At 53.0% G+C, this 18502-nt stretch overlaps 2 protein-coding genes across 2 annotated transcripts in view; one reads left to right on the forward strand and one right to left on the reverse strand.

Annotated features, from left to right (window-relative positions):
* Window positions 1-10185, reverse strand: part of NCLIV_018700 (SnoRNA binding domain, related) — a gene marked incomplete at both ends in the record, with an annotated part of 29985 nt that extends 19800 nt beyond the window's left edge. The window contains 15 exons of the mRNA XM_003882063.1: window positions 711-812; window positions 1078-1500; window positions 2158-2183; window positions 3891-4114; window positions 4629-4712; window positions 5097-5188; window positions 5509-5597; window positions 6108-6365; window positions 6777-6917; window positions 7079-7161; window positions 7552-7657; window positions 8157-8277; window positions 8736-8833; window positions 9241-9450; window positions 10066-10185. Of these exons, the coding sequence (XP_003882112.1) occupies window positions 711-812; window positions 1078-1500; window positions 2158-2183; window positions 3891-4114; window positions 4629-4712; window positions 5097-5188; window positions 5509-5597; window positions 6108-6365; window positions 6777-6917; window positions 7079-7161; window positions 7552-7657; window positions 8157-8277; window positions 8736-8833; window positions 9241-9450; window positions 10066-10185 (2177 nt within the window). The remainder of the gene's footprint in view (window positions 1-710; window positions 813-1077; window positions 1501-2157; window positions 2184-3890; window positions 4115-4628; window positions 4713-5096; window positions 5189-5508; window positions 5598-6107; window positions 6366-6776; window positions 6918-7078; window positions 7162-7551; window positions 7658-8156; window positions 8278-8735; window positions 8834-9240; window positions 9451-10065) is intronic.
* Window positions 10186-13041: 2856 nt separating this feature from the next.
* On the forward strand, window positions 13042-18252 carry NCLIV_018710 (hypothetical protein; the record flags this gene model as incomplete). Its single annotated transcript, XM_003882064.1, has 9 exons — window positions 13042-13068; window positions 13810-13879; window positions 14277-14515; window positions 14907-15410; window positions 16036-16092; window positions 16468-16571; window positions 16775-16868; window positions 17302-17388; window positions 18070-18252. The coding sequence occupies 9 exons, from the start codon at window positions 13042-13044 to the stop codon at window positions 18250-18252; spliced, it is 1365 nt and encodes a 454-aa protein (XP_003882113.1).
* Window positions 18253-18502: the final 250 nt, after the last annotated feature.

An 18502-nucleotide genomic window follows, 5' to 3' on the forward strand; every position in this document is an offset into this window, starting at 1 on the left:
GCGGCTGGTCACTCGAAGATCGACTGAATGTCTCGCAGTGTCTCCTGCACCAGAAAGCGATTCGGGCCGAGAAAGGGGTCGCCTGGAAAAGCACCCTCACACACAGCTACCGGATCAAAATGAGGACGAAGACGAGCGGATGCCAGAAGTGACTCAGCAAAGACCCGAACCGAACTAGCGTCCGTTCTCCTAGTAACACTGGAAGCACACATGGCACCCAGTACCCCGATGAAACCCGACACGTGCATGAACTGAGATCAAGTAAAAACTCAAACGATAGGCGCTCTTCGCTGGTTCCCGAACGCAGTGAAGTTCTGTGTAAGAATATCGACGGCTCGTGCCGCGTCACGACACTTCCGTCAGGCCGTACCATCCCGGAAACACAAACCATTCCGTGAGTCCAAACGGACCGACACTGCCCTTTTCCTTTTTTCCGTGAACACGCTGAAGGAGCTCGGTCCTTGAAAGATCACTTGAGAAGATGTGTGCAAGCGAATCTTCTCCCGGTGCCGCGAACTTCATCTACTACAGAAATGCGCTAATCTGGACGAGGCAAATGGACGGCTGTGACGCCGCCATACACCACGCGCATGTGCGCAGTTCGGTATGGGGTGGCCCATTTCCCCTTGCAGGCACAGAAAGGACACTTGTTCCAACAACGACAGAACCTTCCCCTGGCAGCGGTCCTGGAGGAACAGTGACACTCTGACTTACCGACGAGAGGCCTGAGGGCCATGTACAAACCGGGCGCCAGGAGGACGCCAACGCCAAGAGCGAGCACGATTTGGAGCGCCTCCCACAAAGCGCTATTTCTGAACAAACAAGCAACAACCACCTTCCGGTTCTGTAGTGCTTTGAGCGAAACCCGTCTAGCCCATTCCTAGGTAGAATTTCATCTCTGCGCTGCGTTGTCTCTGCTTTGCAAATCTTGCGTCACCTGCTGACAACCGACCGCTCAACACGACTGGGAGTCTGCAAGTTGCCGAGGAGTCAGTGCGTTTTTCCGCACCCTGCAGGAATCTTTGGGAGCGCTTTATGCCACGTAGGTTCTTCCGCGAGAGCCCCTTGCGGTCTCACCGTTTCTGTAGCCTCTGTTGGGTGTTCAGCTTGGCAGTTGGCAAGCTGCCAATTGAACGTGTGCCCGTTGTGCGCCGACGGCTGCGACGACGAAGAACGTCCAACGGCTCCGCTTTTCCACTGAGACCCGTTGACTGGAGGGTGTCCCCGGTCGACTCGGTCTGCTCCAGAGCCCCGTCAGGTTTTTTTCCACGGGACGAGCTTTCCTTATCGAAGCCCTCCGGAAATGCAGATGTGTCAAGACCATCACCAGTATCTGAAGTTTCTACGGATAGACGGTCATACACAGGCACGACGGGAGACTGTGGCGCTGCTGTGACACCCGCGAGCGGGAGCGCAGCAAGGGAGTTGCACAGTTTCGCGACAAACCAAGATTCTCCCTCTGTAACCACTGACGATCCTTCGGGGTCTTGCAAGCAAAAACTGAGAGCAAGAAACAGACACACCAGAGAGTGGCCGTTTCTGGGCCTTCTGGACTGTGCCATCCTGCATCCGCTACAGAGGACGGCCGGCAGGTGGAGCGCCATGAGTCCTTCCAGAGACTCTCAAACAGGAGCGAACTGAGAGGGCAACTGCAGCAGCAAAGAAAGATAGGGGGCACAACACGCTTCAGCACCACACGAATGCTGACCGAACAGAGGGATTCTGAGAAAAGGCGACTGAAACACGCAGAGGAAAGGAATGTCTCGGACGCTAAATCACGTTTGCAAGCGACGCTCAAGATTGTGGCTTTGTGTCCCCTTTGCGAAACTCCCCACAACGAAGGGATCTTGGGCTTTCGTGGTTTTATCTGTTTATTGACAGCGCGTTTTCAATTCACAGGAAAAAGCGGGAAAGTTGGGCAATGGCGGGAACCTGGAGCCGAGGCTGACGTACGGGACGAAAGGCCGAACATCAAAGTTATGCGTCTCTCGAGCCGACAGCGACGACCGTTCGGCCGCGAGAGACCCGTCTTGACCCCGGCAACCCCTTCAAAAGTTGACGGGCTGCCGGCGGTGCTCGCTTTCGAGTAAGCACGCACGCATCAACAGGCAGCGTCTCTTGAGGAATCTGGATGTGACGGAGGTTTCTGGTGTTTACTTTGCTCGTTCGACTTCCACATGGCACTTTTCGAACCAAGTTTGCAAAAGGAGCCGAGGGGACAGCCCACGAGCGCCAGGAGCGCAGCTGCCCACCGACGTACAGTCACTTCCAGCGATGTATCTCAGGCAGAGAGTCCATCTCTCCTACCCATGCGGATATCAGCATTCATTCCTCGTCCACAGAACGGAGAGGTTCAAGTGGCTCAGCGACACCTTCTAGGGGCGCTGTCCATGTGAGGCGAGACCGTAAGGAGACATATGCGCATTACACACCAGGCTCGTTTCCCGTTTGAACAGCTGGGTTTTCTATCTTCAAAGCACACGCACACCTGTGTCGGATGCGTATATGTGGAAACGAAGCGTAGGCCGTCGTGTCAGACCTATTCGCTACGGTATCAGGAAATAATCTCGTTCAGTGACAAACCCCCTGGCGATTAGGTTCCTAGGCCGAGGCTCTCCCGTTGGCACCTGCGTTTCCCAGACGAACAGATACCCCTCAGGAATATCGCCACTTTGAGGTCAGCACCACTCTAGCAGGTCAGAGCCACAAAAAACCAAATAGAGACTAAAAGAACTTCCACCGTCCAGAAGGAGCGACACTCGTTCCCGAACGCAAACGACCTGTAAAACCCCCTCCACTGGTCGTTCCTGCCCTTCAGGGAAGTCGGAGAGAAACAAATGTGAATGCGAGTTTTATGCGGAAGGAGCAGTTGTCTCGGTTGCACGGAAGACGAGCCGGTTCTACATTCTTCCACCAGCTTGCTCGCCTGACTTTCGTGTCCTGTTGCTTGTGGCTGTGTGCCTGCGCCTTTGGGTTCTTCTCAGCTACACTGTGTACGCAACGGAATTTGTCATGGAAAATCACCCACGTGTGGTCCAAAGAAAGGTCCACACAGGACATCGCGTACGCTGTTGCCAAGACAGCCGTGAATCGGTGACTGTCTGTTGCCGTAAATGCATCGAATCAGTGCCCAGCGCTCACCCCGAGAGTCATGGTTTCTACCTCTACGTGAGAGAGCGAATAGGAACGAAAAGAACATGCTAGCGGCCGATGAGAGCTCCGAGATAGAGAGGAGCGAAGAAAAGGACGAGACCCGAAGACAAGCGATGGCACGCCAGAGACGGCGTTTCGTCCCGCGAGTATTCTTGCGACTTGTGTTTCGCATCCGGAAAATCAGGAGGTTGGGGAAATAAGGCTGCCTTCCATGACGCAAGAGAAACCCGACGAGAAAAAGACAGAGTGCCCTTCGTTTTCGCAAGAACAGTGACAAATTCGTTTCGTTTCCCTTTTTCGTGCCGGCTGGGCCACATTCGTGTCAGACATATGTATCAGGTCCAAGAACGAGAGGGTGCACGACGGAGCAAGAGAAAAGCGTCAGAAGACCAGAGCCGGCCGAGTAAAAGCGGAGAGAGAGGAACCAGGGAAGCGACACAGAGACACAGAGTGAGAAAAAGACGAAATGCGAACGAGAAGATCAATGCAGACGGATCACACCGCCTTGGGAACCATGGAAGCGAGATCTTTCTCGACCTACGAAGGCAAAAAGAGGAAAAGCATTCACACACCAAAGGCCATTTGTTTTCGAAAGTTTCGGCGTCTCCCCTTGGACCACGTGCTCAAGCAGAATGTGGCTACGGCCTCAGGTGTTCGCGGCCTCTACCATCGGATGCTTGCCTTCTCCGCTTCCCGCGCTGCCAGAGTCTCGTCCTTTGTTTCCGCGGTCACCTCACCTTTGTGAACTTTCCAGTAGACGAAAAATAGTTGACCTTCGCAGTACTCTCTTGCTTCTTGCCAGCACCACCTGACGGGTTTGCAGCACCTGCGGCGCCGGGGTTACATAACTCGATCCCCTGAATCGGCGTGAAGGTGAGCGAAGAGGAGAATCCGCATCCCGCGGTTTCATTGCCTGCTCTGGCACCTGCGCCGCGATTCATCTGCTGCTGGCGTTTACGGCCTGAAAACCGCGACCAGACGGAAAAAGCTGCATGCACCACCGAAGACGTCCACGTCACGAAACATACACAGCGTACAAAGACATTGTCAGAGACATGCACGCATGCGCTTCTACACATCTGCATGCTTGTACATAGATGCGAAAAACCATCTGGAGGTAATTTGACGAGGAGCAGCACGTGAATGCATAGACGCAGAGAATATTTGCGGCACTCCTGCATGCCTGAAAAAGTGTTCTTGACGTCGGTAAGTCGCGCGTGTTGTGTAGCTACCCCCATGTTCTCAGAGAGATGCAGATTCGTTTCGGTTCAACACGGGATCCAAACAGGACAAAAAAAGAAAGAGCGACAGGAGAAAGGGAGACTCAAGGCACCATTACATGACACAGTCAACGCACAGCGTAGTGAAACGGTAGGAGGAAAAACGCGAAATGACACTGCACCGATCCCCGCGCGTAGAAGGAACGGAGATACGAGGCACGGAAGGCACAAAGGCGGACTCTTTTGATTCCCTACTCGGTTGGAGCTTCTTCTGTTGCTTTGCCTGAATCTTTAGACGGCCGCTCGCTATACTCTTCCCCAACATCCCGAGCCCCTTAGCTGCAGCACACGAAAGCCAGGGCGCCATAGGCCACACAAGACACACTTGTGAACAGGAACGGCAGCCGTCTCTGAATCAGGTGGCGACGCCTCAAGAGGGTGTACAGAGAGAAATGGAGAAAGGTAAAAAGTGTTCGACATGCACACGCAACGGGTTACAAAGCAGCCTCAAAGCGCTCCCGCCGGAACAGACTCGCACGCTGACAAAGGAGACAAACCCGCCACCCCGTTTCGCACTGCCTCGTTCACTTGTTATCCTTCTATGCATGTGTTTTGATAAGTAAACGGGCCCTTTCATCACAAATCCAAAAAGGAGCACTTTCCGGCCGGCGTATGTATACGCCGGGCGCTCGCCGTCTCGTCTTGCGCCTCTCTGCCACGCACCTTTTAAGCCGTTCTGGTCTTCCTCGACGCCGAACTGCATGCGGTTAAGCTGCTTGTGCACCTCCGTGAGTTCGTACTTCTCTTTCATCCGCCTGAAGAGGCAGACGGGGAAACCAGGAAAAACACATCTGTCGAGGCGGAGAAGAGAGACTAGCAAAGCACGGCTTCACAACTCGTCCCCCTCACAATCGGCAGCGTGAGCAGCTACTGAACAGCAAACAACGCGCCTGCCTCTCGCAAATCGTCAGGGAAGGTAGGGGATTTGTACCCATCCGTGTGCTTCCTGAAACACACTGCTTGCGACGGCAGTGCAGTGTCGGCTCGGTTGAATCCAACTCAGCTGCGGAGCCTTATTGAGTTAAGCCGAATGCGACAGGCGGCAGCAGAGTGTCTCCTCCGTCTCTCCGCTTACCGATATTTTTTCCCTCCGCGCTTCGGGCGGGCCCTCTCGTCGGGGGCCGGCAGCGCCTTCTTCTGGGGCGCCGGAGGAGGTTCTTGGACCTGCGACAAGAAACCGGGAAAAGAATCGAAAGCACAGAACGTGAGAGGACGTGAGCAACGAAACGTCGCAAGGTCAGGAAAGGAATGAGAATACATGAGGACGCAAAGCGCGGCGGATCATGCGATAGCAAGCAGACACAGACCAGAAAAGAAGCAAAGGCATACACTCAGTATAAACGTGACATACACACGTACAACAAATATTTGGTGATGTGTCTGCAGATAGATATCGATAGACATGCATTTAAAAATACAGATATATACGAAGATGTGTATCTATATGCAGATATGTGCGCACTATTAACTGCACGGACTCGACATTTTGTTTAAATGCAAAACTCATGTTGAAACCGATCGGTCGTGTGTACTTTCGACACCCCGACCCACAAGCATCTGTGCTCCGCGTCCATGCCGCTGCACACACGTCGAGTCCCGAAGAACACACCTCCAAAAATTTGTGGCGCGCGGTGTATTTACACCTGCACAGGATTCCGGTCTCCGACTCCTTACCTTGATGAGAGCGCGCACAATTTCCTCTCTCATCGCTTTGCCCTTTTCGCCGTCTTTGGACTGGCCAAAGAAGTCGACGCGCGCCGCCAGAGACACTTTCCCGGCGAGGAGGCGCAAAGCGCGCGTGCGGAATGCAGGTGGGGTCAAAAGGATAATTTCGCACGAACAGAGCAGTGAACTGAAGGGGCCAGAAGCACTCGCAGTCGCTCCACCCTTCGACGACAGAGAGAACGACGTTTTTTTCTGCGAACCGACGAGCTGAGCAAACGCGGTAGCACCACAGAGACAGGGAAACTCCATGAAGTCTAAATACGCACAAAGTAAGCGGAATGTGACACAGCGCCGCTGCCGGAAAAACTCCCTTGCAGATTTCACAGCCTACTTGCTCCTAGAAATGCACATATGCGTGTTCATACAACCCTCATACAACTTCATATATAGGTATATAGATCTAGAGGTACACACACATGTCTACATAGGTATATACATATATATATATATATATATATATATATATGTATATGTATATGTATATATAGGTCTATCACTGTGTTGAATGTTGATGACCTGAAGCGAAACAAAACAGACAGCGACGCAAAATCGAGTATCTGTTTCCACAGATCTGCATGCATTTGCACGCAGATGCGTGCCTGGGATGCGTGGATTTACCATGATGTTTTGAGACGGCATTTTTGCCAGCATTTTCAGGCCACCCACGCGCGTGAGGAGCCGCGCCGCCAAGGCAGCGCCGAGGATGGTAGAGACGTTGGGGGCAATCAAACTCATTCGACTTTCGAGGTACTGGAGAATCTGCGGAAAAGAAGGCACCGAATGCACACACACTATTTAAAGGATCGAAACGAGACGACAGGAAGAGGAAAAACAGCGTCGTGTCTGCTACCGCCTCTGCAAAACGCGAGAAAAATTGAAGCCTGGGACCAAAACCGAAGACTCGTCAGCTGCCGTCTCACCTCTTTGCGCTTTTCCGCCAGAGCAATCGCTTCCTTCGCTGCTGCGATGGCCTTGCAGAATTCTTCGTCTGGCAAGCGGCGCCCTGCGGGGATTTCGCAAACGCCACTTGCTATATACTGCGAGCACCGGATAGGAGCCCTTTGGACAACTGCAGACCTTTCCTTCCAAGTCCGAAAATCCGCATCCCTCATCGACATTTCACCCCCTCCATCCCAGCCCGACTCGATCAGGCGCCGAATGAATAGGCGCCTTCCTCCGCGGAGGAAAACAACTACGATGCACAGCAACGAGAAAAACCTGTCACGTGTGTCTCAGCACCACGCGCTTGTTTCGTCTCTCCTCGCGAGAAGGAAAACCTCAGAACACAAGTAGAGGAGAGAAAGACGAGGCGAAAAGAGACGGAAAAAGGCACGGGTGTTACGTTCCTTTCCTTCCCGTCCTTTCTCTCTCTTCGCCGCCCCCCTGCTCTCACCTGAGGAAGAGGATGACGAGGAGGAGACAGAGAGAGACGCAGCGACGGTCAGGGCCATGATGGTAGGCGACGGCAACAAGTCGGAGAGATCAACTTGCGTCAAGTCCTGCACATGGAAAAAGATGCAACATACATATACATACATATATGTAAAAGCACAAAGGAAAAACAGTAGGACTACACGGTCGCAACAATCGCAGAAACAAACCGGGGACAGGAACAAAACCAGAAATCCACATTCCGAGGCGCACAGATAACGGGTACTTTTTGGCGTTGCTGGATTGACTGGGGACACGTGATATCCTTACACATGTGGGTGCTTTTTTCTGGACAGTCGTGCACCTTTTGATGCCCTCTTCAACTGCGTTTCTCCAGAAATGGTTTAAACTCACATGCATCCCTACGATCTCTACGGTCAACACAGAGAGACGCTTTGCCAAAGAAGAAGGAACAATGCAACCTCTCTCTGTATTAAATATGTAGGTATGTATGCATGCATTGATTTGTACATGTATGCATATACGTTTATGTGTATGGACGCGTATGCATGTATATGTTTGGATCACTGTGTTTTGAAGAAGCACGTCTGAAACAGGTCGTTGTACCGTTTGGTTCTGAATGCGGAGGACGACGCCAATGTACTCGAGCGGTCCCTGGACGATCGACTCGAGCTCGGGGAATTTCATGCTGTAGATGTCTTTGATGAATTTGTGGATGTTCAGAATGCTGCAAAACGCAATACACCCACAGGGTTGAATGACCACCCGCCAATCCATAACGAGCCTGCACGAGACGCAACACGATCGACAGCATGCCACAGAACTGCAGAGAACTAAATGTACGCAAACATGCATGCAAATTGCTCACATTGGACGTTTCTCCTCTCAGACAAGTCTCTCTAGTCAGTGCTTCACATAGCACGACAGACACATACGGATATATACGATGTATACGCGTATATATGAAGGCAAGCAAATATGTATTCTTTTAGATACATCTTCCTTCCACACATCTTCACAGACTGCGACGCAGTCTACGTGAGGGAAAACCACAGATATGTAAAGCATATCAACTGTATATAAATACACATGTGCCTGAATGTTCTATGAATATCTAGGTCAGGTTCTAAGCGTGGGAGTCGTGCAAGCGTGGGAGTCGTGCAAGCGTGTGCGTCTGCGCCCTACTCTTTGTCAATGTCGATGACTCGTTCATTGCACTGTTCAATGAGGTGAAGTTCCTCGTTGTCGTATTCAGCCTCTTGTGGAGTGAGAACTCGAACGCGCTGGAAGAAGAGAAGGGAGAAGAGAGAAGGAAACCGAAGATTAGAGCAGGAAAAAGAAGGAAGAAGGCGACGCCTCTGAGGACGTAGGAACGGGTGGGCGGGGAGCTGAGAGAGGGCGGCCAGGCGCGTCACGGAGAAGGAACGGATGACACGAGCGCGGGCAGTCCAGGAAGGCGCCCGAAGAAAAGCGAAAGGAGAAAAAGTGAGGAGCAGAATGTGGAGAGAGAGAGACTAAAGGAGACGGACGGAGGCGAGGAGAAAGAGCTCGATGTGCAAAGTTTCACAAAGTGGAAACGGCGAAGAGGAGAAGCCGGGCATAGGACAGAAACAGAGGGGAGAAGGCCAAAGAGAAGCACGCGACGAGAACGTCAGGTGCATGCCGATTCAGCAATCGCCGCTGTACCTACATCGAGGAGTGCGAGGAAGTCGGGTTGGAGCATAAGATCGCTGACCACAACTCCGACATAGTTCTCCTGCTGTCTCCGTTCATATTCTTGAACAGCATCGGGAATGGGGGTATCGAGATCATCCTCTTCGATCTTCTCGCTTGATCCCTTCGTTTCCGAAACGTCTAGCGACAGAGACGGTGCCCCCAGCAATCCCCCCGCCTCTCCTTTCTGTGAGAGAACAAGGGACAAAAAGCGCCGCAACGCACTGACACTGCTGTCTGCCTATACAACCGCATGCTCATGCAGTTACAGATGCCCCTGTATGCATATACAGAGGGACAAAGACACAACCCTGTTCGCCTTCATGTACCGAAGTGATACGTGCATCGGCCGAAAGCAGGGGAGAAAGGGAAAATAACACAACCCGGCGGGGAGACTGAAAAGAAAGGCCTCCGCAGTTCATTCCCCCAAACTGACAAAATGGTTCGTATGCTCAACAGCACATGCAGCCGCGAAAAGACTCCCGCATATGCATGTACGCATGCATTTTTTCGGGTGAAACAATGGACGCTTACACTCATATAAACGAATATATCCATATTTATATACGTAGGCATAGATATAGGTATGTGTCGGTGCGCATTTCGCGTGTCACGGCGCGAGTGTTCATATATTCGCGGATACCCCGCCGACAGGCGATGCACGAGAAAGACGAAGAACATGAACAAGAAGACAGCAGGAAAGAAAGAAGCGAAAGGAGAAGAGGAGACAGGATAGAAAGGAAAAGAAAAGAGAACCGAGAGAAAGGGGAACAGGAAGAGAGACACGGTCAACCTGGCTTACTGCTTGAGACTGGGGAGCCTCCGGACCCGGGATGCCTGCGGCGCTCTCGACCTCTTCGGCGTCTTCATCTTCAAGATCTTGCAAATCGCACAAGAACGATTCTGCGAGAGTCGACTGCATCACCAGAAAGAACAGAAAACACGCACGCCGCATGCAGGTGAGTCGAAGAAGAAAACACGCGAACCCATTCATATGCACATCCATACTTGCATATATATATATATATATATGTTTGTATATGTATATGCACACGTATATCCATACGCGTGTGTGCGTGAACAGACATAGGTTCTCTGGAGGAGGCGAGCAGAGAAGAAAGGGGTGTTTCGTTCACACGCATCGCTTTGCTTTGCTTGTTCCGCAAATTTCAGTGTCTGAGGTCGGCATCGGCAGGTACAGGGTGCAAAAGTAAGAGAGGAAAAGAGGAAGAGTCAACTGACGGAATGAAGCGAATGCGCGGGAGAGGAAAGGCTAATTTAGGACGGCCTGCAGTACAGCTGAGGAGCTGGATGGGCAGGACCACGAGAAGAGCGGTCGCTTCACATAAATGGAGAGTAGGGCGAAGATGCGTTAAAAGAAAGACACCAGAGCGACTTGAGCAGACAAGAAAGCACGGCGTCCATAACTTCAGAGAGAACAGAGAGAGAAAAGCGAGAGGCATGCGGGGAGTGACGAGAGGCCTCGATTCGAAGGGAGACGGGGAAATGCGTTCCCGTAGAAACGGAGAGCAGAGACTCGACACAGTCACGCACAAAGAAACGGAGACACCCGGTGGAAGGCAGTGGGGGGAGACAACACCACTGAGCCGGGGAAGAGAGAGAAAGAGCTTCACTTCAGGCCCGGATGTGTGCACGAGAAGGAAAACGTGGAAACTTGCCATGTTGGAGACGGAGGTGAACGAGAGCAGGCCGTGGCTGTCGGCAGGAAAGAGCGCTGCGGCGAGGGAGAGGAAAACAGGAAGGCCGCGAAGGTACCACGAGACTCGCTTCGAGGGGAGAGAGAAAAAGACGAAGCAGAGGACAACAAAGGGGGGAGATGGAGCCGGCAAGGGCGCTCCTGTTCTCTCTGAAGAGCGGCAGCGAAGAAGCGGATGGCTCTGGCGATCGGAGGTTGGCACGCAGAAAGGCAGAGCCTAGAAGACGAGAAGAGACCACGCGAAGAGAACACGGAAGAAGAGATGGACAGAAGACGGGGGCCTCGAAGGGGGATATACGAAGAGGCAACAAAGAGATTCGGGTTCGCGTTGACAGACAAGCTGCGATTTCACGTGCGCTTCCGAGAGATCGAAAACGTCTCTGGAGCGTCGATTGGCGGGGGTGTACGTACACACCGTGACGAGAAAAGATCGGGAACTTGGATATCCTCCCGCGAATTTTTCGCGGAGAGCGGCGCAGCAGCCCTCCCGTGCCAATACCTTTGTGGCATTCTGCGCCTTCTCTAGATTTTCTGGCGTCAGAGAACCGAGAGAGAAGCCGTCGAAGACGAACAGAGCAAAGCGAAGACGGAAAAAAAGAGAACTGCTCTTTTTCCTCGACAAAAAAGAGTCTTTGTTTCGAGGCCACCCTGACTTTGCGCTTCGGGACGCGCACATGCGCGTGAAGTATCTCAGTGAGGCGAGAGCGGTGCCGCCCTCGCAAAGACCTTTTCTCTCTGTTGAAAGGGAAAAGTTTGTTTTCGTGTTTCCTGTCGTGTCTGGGTTCTTGAGAAGCACACTTTTCACGTCTTTGCTTCTCGCGAAGTCGACGCTGTTCTTTGCGCTGTGTCTCCGCGACCATACGCCTTGTCGCGAGCGCCGGAGACTCTCTCATCTTTTAGCCGAGCGCAGAGCCGCGTATGCATTCTCGCCGTTTGTGTGTTTTGTGCGCAGAGACTCTTTCCAAGCTGTGAGGGGAGGCACGCTCTCGCCTTCTCTGCGGAAAGTCTCCAGTCGCTCTCTCTCTCTCTCTCGCATCGACGCCTGCACGGCATTACATTCGAGTTCCCTCGTCTCTTGCTGTGCGCATATTCCTTTTTCAATTTGTCTCGTTCGTCTCTCTTTTCTGTCCCTTTTCTGTCTCTCACACGTGGGGTTGCCCAGAGACTGTCCGGGCGCCCGTGTTCCCGAGAAGGTAGGCCGCAGCCCGCGCGGAAAAAGGCAAAGAAACATTCGTAAAAACAGTCTTTCCACAGACTGAGAGAGTCTGGCGGGAAACCGCGCAGAGAACGCTCATCGTCCTCTCTCTGTCTCCCTTCCGCCTTCGACACCGCCGTGGAGAGTCCCCTACCAGGGACGCGCGTTGCTTCTATGCGGCGGGGGTGAAACGCCCCATCCGCGCTGTTCTCGCCTTCTCGTACCGAGAGAGAAACACCCGCTCTGCCTGTCTTTGAGGGAAGGATCCGCGAAGAAACGATCTGTGAAGAGAGGCAGCTCTAGCTTGTGCCCGTGTCTCCTGCCGCTCTCACCTGTCTCTCACGCTTCTGCGCCTCGTTACCAGAAGAACGAGTGGGGAAAGGGGGAGTTTAGAGGCCGAGCGGGACCATTCTTTATCCGGTGGTGTGGAGTCACTCGTCGTTTCTCTCGATTTTTCGGAACAGAGAATCCCCTCTTCCCTCGTCTCTCCCAGGTTTCCTCCACATAGTCGGCTCCTCTCTGCAGAGCGCCTCCTCTCGCCTCCCTTTTTAGCCTGGCGCTTCTCAGGCGTCCAACGCTGTCTTCTGACTTCTTCTGTTCCATGGAGATCGCAGGGTGTACATACGGCGCCCCACAGTCCTCCCGCGTTTCCTCTCTTCTTCCACAGGCCGCTTCGTTCCCAGTTTTCCTCAGGGGGACTTGTGTTTTTCAGTCCTGTGGAAGCGGTGCGAGAGCCCCCCCTGGCCTTTCTCGTTGCCTTTTTTGAACCGATTTGATCTCTCCCGCTCACACGTGCCTTTCCTTTTGTCGAGCAGGTTTCTCCATCTCCGCCACTGTTTTCCCCTCCTTCCCCCCCTCTGACAACCATGGATGCCTCCAAGACATCTGAGAAAGTGCGTACAGCGAGAGACATTCTCTCTCGAGACTCTCGTTACTCTCCATTTCTCTCTTTGTCGTCTCCGTTTCTCTCTCTGTTGTCTCCGTTTATCTGGTTGTCTCGCCCTTTTGAGATTCTCTGTCGCGTGCCGTCGATGCTTCTGCGCCTTGCTGCGTGAGAAGCGAATAGGCTTCTCCGTGTCATCTCAGACGTACACAGACTTCGCAAAGAGGCGAGAAGCGAGAAAACGCTCTCTTGTCCACGATCATACGCGCGTGCGGAAGTGTCCGTTTTCGTTTCCACACAGACGTTTTTTATCTCGCACGAACTGTCTCCTGTCCTGATCATTTTAAATCCAAGCAGAAAACAGGGCGAATCCCTCGAGAGAAACGCCCGACACTCTCATGACACAGACCTGTGTAGCCATCCGTGTATTTCCATATTCATCAATACATGTGTATATAGATATGTATATGTCGGAGCGTGCGGATCCACATCTCGTTCCCTGTCTTTGCACAGCTCCAATACCTATGTTCACACACCGTAAACCCCAATTATATATCTACATACTTCAATATATATATATATATATAGAATTCGATGTGTATGTATAAGTGGACAGGGATTGCTAGGTCGGAGAATTTTGTGTGTGCCGGCGAATTCTTTCGTGTTTCCCTCCCTTGCGTTTGTGTCGAGTTGTTTTCAAATGCGGCTAGCGCCAGTAAAGGCCATTTTCTCTTTTTTTCTGACTGTTCAGGACGGCGCCGTCGCTCAGCCTGGTGCTGACATCGAACTCATCAGCAACCGACTGGAAGCTGTGAAGATCGGTAAGCGCGAGACGGAATCGTGAGCAAAAACTGCATGCAAGCGCATGGGGGGGCATACCGACTCTGCCTTTCACTGTCTGCATGCAAGGGTGTGTGGCAGGCAAACAAAGAATTCGGTGCCTCGCGCTAGTTCTTCTGTCTACGTCTTTGTATGCTTCTGGCTCTATTTCTCTTGTGTCCGTCTGTTTTTCGCTTCTCTCTGCTTCTCGTGTCTCTCCTCGGTGTTTTATCCCCTTCTCCGTCTCATGTGTCTTCTTCTCGTATCTCGACTTCTTTCTGTTTTCCTCTCTTGTTCTCTGTTTTTCCCTTTTTTTCTCCGTTTTTCTCTGTGCATGCGTGGAGGGGCCATGCGTTGCCATCTTCCGTTTGTGACTCGCTTTCCGCCTTCTCTGTGCAGACAACAAGGACGAAGAGGAGAACGAGATTCTCAGCGGCTTGACGCCCGAGCAGCGCGCAGCCGTGGAGGAGTTGCAGGCGATTCAGGAGAAGCACGACGACCTCGAACGCGCCTACGACCGAGAGCTTGTCGCCCTCAAGATGAAGTACGAGAAACTCTACGCTCCTCTCTATGCTCAACGAAAAGAGCGATTGTTGAAGAGTGACCCAGCAAACCCTGCAGCGCAGAGCGGAACCCCGGTAAGCTGGAAAACCGACGCTGGCGTGTGCGAGCATCGCTGGCGACGCGCCCCTGCATGCCTCCACTTAATCAGATAAACATCAGTCCCAGCCTGTGCGTCGGGAATATCTGTGTGTGTCTTGGGGGCGTGTAGTGTCTTGATATGGGTGTCGATTGTGTTTGAGCGACGCAAATACAAGTCGCCCCGACTCGCTCGGGCCGTGCGCGTCGCCGTTTGCGGGATGCCAGGGGTTAAACGTTTCACAAAACTTCCCGGCTTTCGCGAGCTCTGAGAACGAGGCGGGTACCCGTTTGCTGGCGTGTGCAGTTGACTTCATGTAGAGCCTTCCTCTTTCGTTGTTGCTCGGTCGCTGTCTCCCTCACTCGTTCTCCGTCTGTGTTGCGTTTTAGGCAGTGCCGTCGTTTTGGATGAATTGTTTGAAGCAAAACTCGACGTTGGCGGAGCTGGTCGAGGAGCATGACGAGCCCATTTTGCAGTTTTTGGAGAACATTTCTTGCGAGTATTTCACGGCTGAGGAACAGGCGGAACTCGAGAAGAAGGCCGGGAAAGAGGCGGAGGATGCCGCCGAAGCTGCAACTCCCGAGAGTTTCCGGCTAGTCTTCGAGTTCTCGCCGAACGACTTCTTCACTCCCAACCGGTTGGTCAAGGAGTACCATTTAACTTCTGCCTCCGCACGGCACGGGGCGGAGCTCACGAGCACCAAGAGCACCGCCATCGAGTGGAAGGAGGGGAAAGATGTGACAAAGAAGGTTCTGACGCGCAAACAGAGAAACAAAAAGACGCGGCAAACCCGCACCGTCGAAGAAGTCGTCGATAACGAGAGCTTCTTCAACTTTTTCACTGACCACGAAATCCCCAGTGAAGAGAAAATCGAAACCATGTCGGACAAACAGGTACGCCAGCAACACGGCGCGTAAACAACGTTAAGCATCAACCGTAGACAAGGCAAGACGCCATAGACATTCAGCAGAGGCGTCACTATACCAAAGTAGACACAGGCGTCTCTATACAAGACATCTGTACATGTATATACATATGTATTTGGGTAGCTATTAAACTATATGCGTATATATATACACACACACACACGGATATGCCTACACGTATTTATATGCGTAGGTGTGTAAAATAGGTGTCGGGGAACGAGCCGTCGACGCAAGAGAAGATACCTTGCGACAGTTGGGTTGAAACGCGTTGGACAGTGGAAATCTCGTGGGCGGTTTCCTGCTCGCTTCTTGAGTCTGAACTCCGTCATTACGCCCGCGCGAATAACGCAACGCGTGTATGGGTTGCCACATATCGCCCGTGCCGCCGTCAAGTCTTTTTCCTGTTTTTTTTGCCGAGCTTCGGAGAAAGGCAGTGCAGCCCTGCAGCAGGCGAAGCCAGGCGGGCAGACGCGGTTGCGCTGAAGCTGTGGATCGCGAACTCTCTTCTCCAGATGACAGCAACACACATGTGGGAGATTTTGTTCATTGATTTCGCTGTGTAACACCGCGCGTGGTGTCCTTTCGCATGCAGATCGGAGAGTTGCAGATGATTGTCGAGGCCGACTATGACATCGGCGTGACCATCCGAGTAAGGGCCGGCGAACGCCTCAGCGAGGCGACAGGCTAGCGTCGCGCCGGCTGTCGTCAAGGCCACGTGCATCTGTGTGGACGTTTGCGAAATAAAAAGTTGCACACACAAATCTGCTACCGATGCAGATTTTACCAAGAAGTTCAAATATGTAGAGGATCGGATAGGGAGACAGAGATAGATTGAGAGATAGATTGCCCTAGATGCGCACATGTGAAGGCAAACACCGTGTACAAACGCATTCGTCTGTTCACCTAGTTGTGCTCGTGAAGGGAGTGACCCAGAGGGGGAGTGAGAGGGAGTTTGGTACGAAAGGATAAGTTGGGGCAGCGCGTCCCAGGAGAAGAGGGATTTGGTTTTTTCTTGTGCATGCAGGATAAAATCATCCCCCAGGCCGTCGAGTGGTTCCTTGGAGAGGCTGACGATGACGAACAGTTCGACGATGACTTCGAAGACGACGAAGATGACGATGATGAGATGTAAGGGCTTCTCGCATTTCCTCACTTGTTCGCGTTCTCTCTCTCTTTCCTAACTTCGTTCTGTGTGTCTATACTTTCTAGAGATAAACGTATCCGTTTGGGCGACTAGGCAGCGTAGACAGCTGTCGTGCGTTTTATCGGTGCTCCGTGTCGAGGTCTGTGCAAGGAGTCCCTCGTTGCAACATTTTCGTGTTTTGTTTCAGGTTGTCTGACGAGGACGACGACTCTGATGAGGACGAGCAGCCACGCCGAGGAGGCGCAGGGGTTCGGGGACACCCTCGCGGAAAAGGTGGGAAGGTACAGCCTCCGATTTTTTTTCGTTCGTGCGACCTTCCAATCTTCCCTCGCCTCAACTCACGCAGCTCTCGAATCCAATTCTCGCGTGTGGCGCACACCATCTTTCGGCGCATTCTCATTTTTTCCTGTCTCTGCTTCTTTTCGCCTCGCCCTCCTCCCTCGCTTTCCATACTCTCTCTGGGACCTTCTGAGATGCCTGCCGCTTACGTGTTTCTTACCTGCCGTGTCTTTCTCGTCCTCTTTCTCCCTTCTCTCTCTTTGTGTGTCTTTCTGTCTCTCTCTACCCTCAGTAAAAAGGGCTGCGCATTTTTGCCCGGCTTTAGCTTCCCGGTGCTTGCTTCGCTTTCCTTTCTCACCTCACCGCTGCACTGGTGTACACCTTCACTTGTCGCCGCCTCTCTCGTGGAAGGGTGTGCCTCCGTCTTTTTGGCAGCGTCTTTGCTTCCTCGCGGAGCGAGAACAATTTTCTCGTTTGGGATTTTCTCCATGCAGGCCACCACTTCGGGTGAAAATCCTGAATGTAAGCAACAGTAGAGAGCCGTCGATGTCCGGGAGTCGGGAAGCTCCTGTTTCGCCCTGTCTCGGTCCCGTTCTTCGATAGCGAGCATTGTCAGCCGAGGCCGTCGCCGTCGCCAGTATCTTTTTCCTTTCTCCTGTTCCGGCACTCGCTTGCCGGCCTTCTCGCCGCTTGTGCGCTTCCGGCGCAGGCCGCCCTGTCTCTCGCGAAAAGGGCGAAGTTGTTCGTGGACTCGAAAGGCCAGAGAATCGAAACGCGAAAGCAAAGCGGCGAGAGGCCCGCGCGAAGACAGATCGATCGAGACACAAAGGGAAAGGGAGGAAAAGGAGAGGGAAGGGAAGAAGGAAGAAGATAGGTCAGGGAGGAGAGAAGAACGGAACGGAGAGCGCGGCTGTGGGAGGGAAGCCTGCATGCATTTCTAGAGAAGATGTCGAGTCGCTAGATCCAGCCGGGGTGTTCAGAGGTGTTTCTGCGAACGCGCCGTGGCAACGGAGAGAGACGGATCGGGAAGCCGCGACTTTCTTGGCTGTGACTGCGCCGCGTTCGACATTCCGGCATCTTGTCCACGCACGCGCGTTTCTATCTACGCGAGAGAAGAACAGGAACAGCCTGCTTCGCGCGCGTGCGGCTCCTTGGAAGTCCACGCGTCGACTGGCCTTCAGGTTCCGCTTTGTGCACGTTCAGAGCTGTGCAACCGGGATTCGATTCGCGGGCTCGGCCCCGAGTGACACTGTAGCAGACCGCGAAAGCCTGTCGTTTACGGTAGAACTGTGCGAAGGTTGCGCGACCCGCGACAGCACAGCGTCGCAGCCCCTTCCAAGAGAAAACCTCAGACGAGAACCCTTGAGTGGCGAGGCGTTTTGGTAACTGTAGAAAGAAGGCCCGCAGCCCACACACGTGTCCAAAAGTGTCTATAGAGGCAACGCGTGTGCTGTGAACGAGAAGTTTGCGATGCCGCGCGCGCGCTTCCATTGAAGCGAAGCGCCACGACGCAGATTGTGCACTGACAAAAGGCAGCGCGCGCCTTCGTGTCGAGCGCATGCAGTCCCTTGGAAGCAGATACAGTGGCGTGGCCCCAGGTTTCGCCCCTGCTCTCTGCTCGAGTGCGAGACCGAAA

This window comes from Neospora caninum, chromosome VI (assembly GCF_000208865.1).
Source record: "Neospora caninum Liverpool complete genome, chromosome VI".
Taxonomy (NCBI): Eukaryota; Apicomplexa; class Conoidasida; order Eucoccidiorida; family Sarcocystidae; genus Neospora; species Neospora caninum.